The sequence below is a fragment of the Boleophthalmus pectinirostris genome, unplaced genomic scaffold, assembly GCF_026225935.1.
Source record: "Boleophthalmus pectinirostris isolate CB_2022bp ecotype Guang Dong unplaced genomic scaffold, ASM2622593v1 HiC_scaffold_4, whole genome shotgun sequence".
In the NCBI taxonomy this organism is placed as follows: Eukaryota; Metazoa; Chordata; class Actinopteri; order Gobiiformes; family Gobiidae; genus Boleophthalmus; species Boleophthalmus pectinirostris.
Window position 1 is genome coordinate 39,733,009 of NW_026571353.1, and position 8,850 is coordinate 39,741,858.

Genomic DNA, 8,850 nt, shown 5'->3' on the forward strand with positions numbered 1-8,850 from the left:
TCTTGAATTCGGGAACCGAACGCTGCTGTATAATATTGTGTAGAAACACCTCCTTTGAACGGGAAATTGCACCTATATGTTAGAAAACATAGTGGAGCCAGTTGGCGAACATCAGACGTAACGTTATCCCAGGGCTAATTAACAAATATCAGGTTCTCTGTATGTTTAGATTAAAACATTCACGACTACAGCCACAGCGAACATCAGCCAAAAGTTCATCAAAATATGATACAGGGAATAGAGGTTGTAAAAAACGTATAACACTAGTGCTCAGTGTTTACGGGAGTCGTCTAAACTCTGGGCTCGTGTCCCAAAATCTGGTCCAGTTGTTGGTAAAATGTTCAGGTCACACGTCTACGGTCACTTCGTTTGTTCGAGTCTTTATCCTCCTTGTATTTTTCTCGCAGGCTCTTTGTTTTTCATTGACGTTGGAGTCGGGACCGTCTGCAGTCACGCTCGGACATTTCTTTGATAATCATTTCAATAACTCCTCCAGTTTGTCCTGAATACATCCATCCCCCCAAATATGAATAAACTCTAACCTCACTTTTCCTCCGCTGATGAGACTCCAAGCCTGACGAATGCGTGTGTCATTCGTTTTTCAAAATAAAACCAAAAATAAGAAAATGACAAAAAAAACAACAACTATTTTCTTCATTATTTGTCTCCAAAACCAAAATGAAAAAACAGATAATGATTCGTTTGTTCAGTTTTTGATTTTGTGTTTAAATGAAAAATGGAAAAAATTGATAATGGACTGAACCAAGACTGGGACCAGATTGGAACCAGACCAGGACTGAGACCAGGGACTGAGACCAGGACTGAGACCGACCGACTGAGACCGGGACTGAGACCGGGACTGAGACCGAGAACAGGACCAGGACTGAGACTGGGATTGAGACCGGGACTGAGACCAGGACTTAGACCAGGACTTCGACCTGGATTGAAAACAGTTTAGTCCTGGCTCAGTCCTAGGTTTAGACCTGGTTTAGTCCTGGTTTAGACCTGGCTCAGTCCTGGCTCAGTCCTGGTTTAGACCTGGTTTAGTCCTGGTTTAGACCTGGCTCAGTCCTGGCTCAGTCCTGGTTTACCTGGTTCAGTCCTGGTCAGTCCTGGAGTCCTGGTTAGTCCTGGTTCAGTCCTGGCTCAGTCCTGGTTTAGACCTGGTTTAGTCCTGGTTCAGTCCTGGCTCAGTTTGGCTCAGTCCTGGTTTAGTCCTGGTTTAGTCTGGTTTAGTCCTGGCTCAGTCCTGGTTTAGACCTGGTTTAGTCCTGGTTCAGTCCTGGTTCAGTGGTTAGTCCTGGTTTCAGTCCTGGTCAGTCCTGGCAGTCTGGTTCAGTCCTGGCTCAGTCCTGGTTTAGACCTGGTTCAGTCCTGGCTCAGTCCTGGCTCAGTCCTGGTTTAGACCTGGTTTAGTCCTGGTTTAGTCCTGGCTCAGTCCTGGCTCAGTCCTGGTTCAGTCCTGTTCAGTCCTGGCAGTCCTGGTTTAGACCTGGTTCAGTCCTGGTTTAGACCTGGTTCAGTCCTGGTTTAGTCCTGGCTCAGTCCTGGCTTAGACCTGGTTTAGACCTGGTTTAGTCCTGGTTTAGTTCTGGTTTACCATAACTGCTAAAAGTAAAAGTCTTTTGATTTGAACGTTTTTTTTAAATCTGACGACACAAATCTGCCAAATCTAAACGTCTCTCGCTCCTTTAAGCCTCTGCGGCGTCAGAACCACTAACGTCCTCGTGTTTTTGGCGTCCGGCGTCATGAGCTCGTGTCTTTGTGAGCGGGCCGCGTGCTGACAGGCGCACCGATCGGGAGCGCACCTGTCTTAGCCCAAAATAGCCCCACCAGATTCTGTACCTGCCAAGAGTGACCTCAGCCCCCAACGAGCCCCGTCATCGCCCCTGTGCCTTTGAGCAACGCGTGTCAGCACCGCCGGGATAATCCCACGCAGCTTCACTCCGGCCTGAGTCACCAGCGCCAGAATTCAGGAGGATTCAGTTACACGAGCGATGACTCAACGCTACGGCACGCAACACGGTAATTACACTTTTATTACTACAGTATAAAACGGTAATTACACTTTAATTACTGCAGTATAAAGACAGTAATTACACTTTTATTACTGCAGTATAAAACGGTAATTACACTTTAATTACTGCAGTATAAGACAGTAATTACACTTTTAATTACTGCAGTATAAGACGGTAATTACACTTTAATTACTGCAGTATAAGACGGTAATTACACTTTAATTACTGCAGTATAAGACAGTAATTACACTTTATTACTGCAGTATAAGACGGTAATTACACTTTAATTACTGCAGTATAAGACGTAATTACACTTTTAATTACTGCAGTATAAGACGGTAATTACACTTTAATTACTGCAGTATAAGACAGGTAATTACACTTTAATTACTGCAGTATAAGACACTAATTACACTTTTATTACTGCAGTATAAGACGGTAATTACACTTTTATTACTGCAGTATAAGACACTAATTACACTTTTATTACTGCAGTATAAGACGGTAATTACACTGTTGCACCACCGAAGTATTTTGACTAAAACTGCAGTACTCTTCAGATTGTGTACTTTTACTTCTACTTGAGTAAAACAAACAATAGTGCCATTCTTAGTTCTGGTTTAGTCTTGGTTTAGTTTTAGTTTAGTTCTGGTTCAGGCCTTTTGGATTTGATAAACTAGAGATAAATAAATACTTTAATCCAGTTCCCAATTTTACTCTCACAGTTTTTGATTTGACTTTATTTAAATTTGTTGTTGTTGTAGCTCTTCTTTCTGTGACGACAGCTTCTCAAAAAATCACCAGTGCTTCACTTTTTATACAGTCATCCAAACATCCATCCATCTATTTTCTTCCTCTTATCCGGGGCCAGGTCATGGGGGCATCAGTCTAAGCAGGGACTCCCAGACTTCCTTCACCCCAGACGCTTCCTCCAGCTCCTTCGGGGGACCCCGAGGTGTTCCCAAACCAGTCCAGAGACATAGTCCCTCCAGTGTGTCCTGGGTCTTCCCCGGGGCCTCCTCCCGGTGGGACATGAACACCTCCTGAGGGAGACGCCCAGGAGACATCAGAACAGACGTCCTCCCCTCAGACGCTCCTCGACATGGAGGAGCAGCGGCTCTACTCCGAGCTCCTCCCGTGTGACTGAGCTCCTCACTCTGTGTCTAAGGGAGCACCCAGACACCCTGCGGAGGAAACTCATTTGTGTCGCTTGTATCATGGATCTGGTCTTTTGGGTCATGACCAGAGGTGAGGGGAGGAACGGAGACTGATGCTAAGTCCAGACTCAGCTCACTCTTCACCACAACGGTCCGATACAGTGACCGCATCACTGCCCACGCTGCACCTGTCCACCTGTCAATCTCACGCTCCCTCCTCCCCTCACTCCAGAACAAGACCCCGACAGACTTAAACTCCTCCACTTGAGGCAGAGACTCTCCACCCGCCCGGAGACGACAAGACGCCTTTCTCCGCTCGAGAACCACAACCTCGGATTTGGAGGAGCCGATCTTCATCCCAGACGCTTCACACTCGGGTCAAACCGCCCCAGAGCTGCAGGTCCTGGTCTGATGAAGCCAACAGGACGACATCATCTCTAAACAGCAGAGATGATCCTGTGGTCCCCAAACCGGACCCCCTCCGGCCCCTGACTGCTCCAAGAGATTCTGTCCATAAATACAATGAACAGAAAAAAAAAAACATGGAAAAAAAATCTCACACTCAATTTTGTGGCACGAAATCTTGTCCCATCTCTTATCCAAATGATAGTAGTGCAGGTGTACGGAGTTTAAAAACACAGTGGAGCTCTCCCTGTTTTACCGCCTGACATCAGACCAGAAAATGGTGTAAAATGGACCCTTTAAGTAAGAATAGATCCAGCAACTGCTCCAACCACCGCTGACACTCATCACCACATTCATACGAGGCAATGTGGGTGAAGTGTCTTGCCAAAGGACATAACAACAGCTCCTGATATTCCCATCGGCCTCCGGTCCAAGAACTAAACACATGAGATCAGGCTTTCAGTTTATTTCTGTTTCTTGTGTCACTTCTTCAGATATGATTCGTTTTTTTTTTTTCTTCTTTTTTTCATTTGAAAATACTTGTGGGCGGAGCTTTGGACAACGAGGGTCTGAGAGAGAGATCACTAAATGACTCAAACATGCACGGAGGACTGTGAAACCTCTTCAGGAATTTTTGATACGTGCAAACTCCAGAGAGCTCATCCACTCTGGGACTCGAACCACAGACCCACTGAAAACGAAGTGGACCCTTCCAATAAACAATGGTTCCATGGTTAGTCCTGGTTTAGTTCTGGTTCAGTCCTGGTTCAGTCCTGGTTTAGTTCTGGTTTAGTCCTGGTTTAGTTCCTGGTTTAGTCCTGGTTTAGTCCTGGTATTAGTCCTGGTTCAGTCCTGGTTTAGTCCTGGTATTAGTCCTGGTTCAGTCCTGGTTCAGTCCTTGATTAGTCCTGGTTCAGTCCTGATTCAGTCCTGGTTCAGTCCTGGTTTAGTCCTGGTATTAGTCCTGATTCAGTCCTGGTTTAGTCCTGGTATTAGTCCTGGTTCAGTCCTGGTTCAGTCCTTGATTAGTCCTGGTTCAGTCCTGGTTTAGTCCTGGTAGTCCTGGTTCAGTCCTGGTTCAGTAGTCCTGGTTCAGTCCTGGTTTAGTCCTGGTTCAGTCCTTGAGTCCTAGTCCTGGTTCAGTCCTGGTTTCAGTCCTGGTTCAGTCCTGGTTCAGTCCTGGTTCAGTCCTGGTTCAGTCCTGGTTCAGTCCTGGTTTAGTCCTGGTTCAGTCCTGGTTTAGTCCTGGTTCAGTCCTGGTTTAGTCCTGGTTCAGTCCTGGTTCAGTCCTGGTTCAGTCCTGGTTCAGTCCTGGTTTAGTCCTGGTTCAGTCCTGGTTCCTGGTTTAGTCCTGGTTCAGTCCTGGTTTAGTTCAGTCCTGGTTTAGTCAGTCCTGGTTCAGTCCTGGTTTAGTCCTGGTTCAGTCCTGGTTCAGTCCTGGTTTAGTCCTGGTTTAGTCCTGGTTCAGTCCTGGTTCAGTCCTGGTTCAGTCCTGGTTCAGTCCTGGTTTAGTCCTGGTTCCTGGTTCAGTCCTGGTTCCTGGTTCAGTCCTGGTTAGTCCTGGTTCCTCCTGGTTTAGTCCTGGTTCAGTCCTGGTTCAGTCCTGGTTCAGTCCTGGTTCAGTCCTGGTTCAGTCCTGGTTCAGTCCTGGTTTAGTCCTGGTTCAGTCCTGGTTTAGTCCTGGTTCAGTCTCATGCTGTGCAGTTTTCTAATAAACAATTTCTCCGGCTCATTCATCTAAACGACTCCAAGGACCAACACAAATTGAACGACTTTTTAAGATTCTCATTCACAGTCTGTGCCCTCAGGAGCCACAGGAGCCACAGGAGCCACAGGAGCCACAGGAGCCACAGGAGCCACAGGAGCCACAGGAGCCACAGATCTGTTGCCCCCCTGAATAATAAACACCAGTCGCTGCTCATTAATTTTTCAAAATCACTGAGGAGATTTTCTGAGACTGAAGTCAGATCATGATCAACATTTATACAGTTTTACAAAAGAGAGAGACGCCAGAACTGAACTTTAACTTAAAGAACCACACAGCAACAACTGGAGGGGTAAAATTTCACGGTAAAATATTTCATATTTATTTGAACACAAAAGGTCTTATTTTAACTATCTGAAAGTTAAATGTGTGTTGGAGTTGGGTTATTTGCCAGAGTTGATTTGGCTGAAGTTAATTCCACTTCCTCTAGTGTAAATTCAACAGTTTTGTTCATAATTTCATTTTAAATTAACTCAAATAAAGTGTATAAATAAAACACCTCTGTGTGTTGTTTAGTTAAATCAGGATAACTCTACAGAGTGTTATCTGTTCACTCTCAAAACATTAATATAACTCTGGATTTGGGGTTAAACAGGAACTTTGGTCCAGTGTTACTTCATGAACATTTCCAAAAATGTTAAATTAACTCTAGAACAGATTGACTCAGATAAACAGAGACGTGTGTTGGACGTCTTTGCTGGACTCTGCGCTGTTATAATCATAGTCCAGTGTCCATTTTTATTTCACAGTGTTTCCCACTTCACTCTTTAATCTGGTTTACAGTGTCCAGACGTCCCTTTTTACTCGAGACAGTCCCAGTTTTAAGTCCTGTGTCCTGTGTCCCAACAGATTTACACAAAACCACTGATTTGTCCCAGTTTTATACAAGAAATGTCACAGGTGTCTCTATTTTTGACCAATCTGATCCTGCCAACAGTAAAGAGACACATAAACTGTCGTCTGTTTTGATTCTAAACCTGAACAATTAAGCAGTCATTTAAAAATTTGAGGTAAATGGTTGCCTCACTTTTTTTTTTAAAGTTTAAAGTCTAAATTTATAATCTAAAACAAGGGTGTCAAACTCAAATTCACAGAGGCCAAAATTAAAAACTGGGACTAAGTCGTGGGTCAAACTAAATATTTATTGAAACATTTAATCAACATCTGCATGTTTTCTCTTCTTTCGATATAAATAATGTTAAACATTTTCTTATTCAAATAAATGTTTAATAATAGTTTTACTTAAACACTTAACCCAGAACAAACAGAATATAAAATAATAACAACATTTTAAATAATTTATTTCTTTATAGTCTGTCTGTAGTGGGTGAGCAGCTCTAATACAGATTAGATTTGATCTCACAGGACAAATATAATTATATCGAGGGCCAAATTTGGCCCCCAGGCCTGAGTTTGACATGTCTGTACTGGTTTAGTAAAATAAAAAAAAAATAAAAAAACTATATATATATATATATATACTCTTGGAGATATATTTATACAGCAGCCCACGATATCGACACTGTATCATCACATTAAACGATACGATATATTGTAGGGATGTAACAATAACTGAAATATCATGATATCGTATCGTCAAAGTTCTCACAATAATAATAATCATGAATCATCACGACACTTCTAAGCACTTTTAAGTCTTAATTCTTTCGATTAAAACTAAAAGTAGAATATTAACCTCCACAAAATATCACAGTAAATATCGTATCGTGAGATTTATATTGTGAAAATATCAAACCAAGAGATTTAGATATGAGCTTTCCCACGATGTCGCAATAAATATTGTACGGTGAGGTTCATATGGTGACGATATCAGATATTGTTACACCCCTAATACTTTGATATTTCGGTATTTTTGCACACTCCTAATCACGATATATCACTGAATAGATTTACGCCTAATTGATACTAAAGGTTTTCAGTTATACTTGCACGTATTTTTAATTTACAGTAATTACAGATTACATGTACTGGAGTTATGTAATCAGAGTACAAATGATGAGTAACTGTATTCAGTTACAGTTACTGTTTCAGTGAGTGGTAATTGGATTACAGTTACTTTGTTGAAATAAATGGATTACACAGAGGGATTTTCCTGTTTTCACATTTTGGGCTATTCCCTTTTTTTTTTTTTTTTTTTTTTTTGGTAATTCCACTCATTGCCGGAAACTAAACCAGGTCTAAACCAGGACTAAAGCAGGACTAAAACCAGGACTAAACCAAGACTAAACCAGGACTAAAACCAGGTCTAAACTAGGTCTAAAGCAGGACTAAAACCAGGACTAAACCAGGACTAAACCAGGTCTAAACCAGTACTAAACCAGGTCTAAACCAGGTCTAAACCAGGACTAAAACCAGGACTAAACCAGGTCTAAACCAGGTCTAAACCAGGACTAAAATCAGGTCTAAACTGGGTCTAAGCCAGGACTAAACCAGGTCTAAACCAGGACTAAACCAGGATTTAACAGGATGTGTCTCCTCGTTTTCTATCAATAATATTTTTAATTTGGTTCAGTAAAATCTGGACTTTTTATTTTCTTTTATCAGACAAAACTTCTTATGTGAAGATTTCCTCGTCTTTGCTTCTCTACAGCAAATCAAATAATCCAAAGTATTCAGATTACATTACTCACTTTAAGTAATTTAATGGATTACGTTACAAACTACATTTTGGGGTGTGTAATCTGTAATCTGTAGGGGATTACATTTTAAAAGTCACCTTCCCAACTCTGTGAATGGGTCGAGTGCTGAACAGTTTTCCGTAATTACGCACTCGAGTCACAATTTTATTCGTACGAACCGACACTAACCCAGTTTTTTTTTTTTTTTTTTTTTTTTTTGAAAACCTGATCGTTCTATAAAAATAAAAAAAAAAATCCGGTGTTAAATCGTGATGCGGACGCGTCGCTACGTCCTCGGACATGATGAAGAGCGATGAAGAGCACTCCAAACTTACTGAGGTGGTTGGGCTCGTGGCTGCCGTTCACGCGCCCGTCCTCGTGGATCTGCAGGTGGAAGCCGATGCCCACGCGACAGTAGAGCCTGCACGTCCTGCGTCCCTCCACGGCCGCGCGCCCCACTCCCACGGACGCGGCGTAGACGCACTGAGCCACGGTCACGACGTACAGCGCCACGTTCATGCTTCGTGCCGCGGCGACGCTCCTCCGCCGGCTCGTCCTCGCGGCATGGTCCCCCCCTCCCCGTGGCACGCGCTCCAGCCGCGGTCCGGGCTCGCGGACGGGGCGCGTGGATGTGCCGCTGGACGCACGGCGCGCTTCGGGTTTTACGCACGACGCGAGAACCTCCTCCAACAGATGCCTCCCGCTCTGCCCCTGTCAGTCCCTGTCACTGCCCCTGTCAGCCCCTGTCACTGCCCCTGTCAGAGGAAGAGGAGACAGCACGAGCCCGCCTCTTGTTCTTCTAAATATGTCCCGCGTAACGTAAACAAAACCCGCACTGGAACGTAACGAAGGAAAAGTATCAAGTA

At 43.6% G+C, this 8,850-nt stretch overlaps 1 protein-coding gene across 1 annotated transcript in view; it reads right to left on the minus strand.

Annotated features, from left to right (window-relative positions):
* The window catches only part of fgf5 (fibroblast growth factor 5), a 31,870-nt gene extending 23,276 nt beyond the window's left edge, over positions 1 to 8,594 (minus strand). The window contains exon 1 of the mRNA XM_055161979.1: positions 8,320 to 8,594. Within this exon, the coding sequence (XP_055017954.1) occupies positions 8,320 to 8,503 (184 nt within the window). The 5' untranslated portion in view covers positions 8,504 to 8,594. The remainder of the gene's footprint in view (positions 1 to 8,319) is intronic.
* Between the last annotated feature and the right edge of the window lie 256 nt (positions 8,595 to 8,850).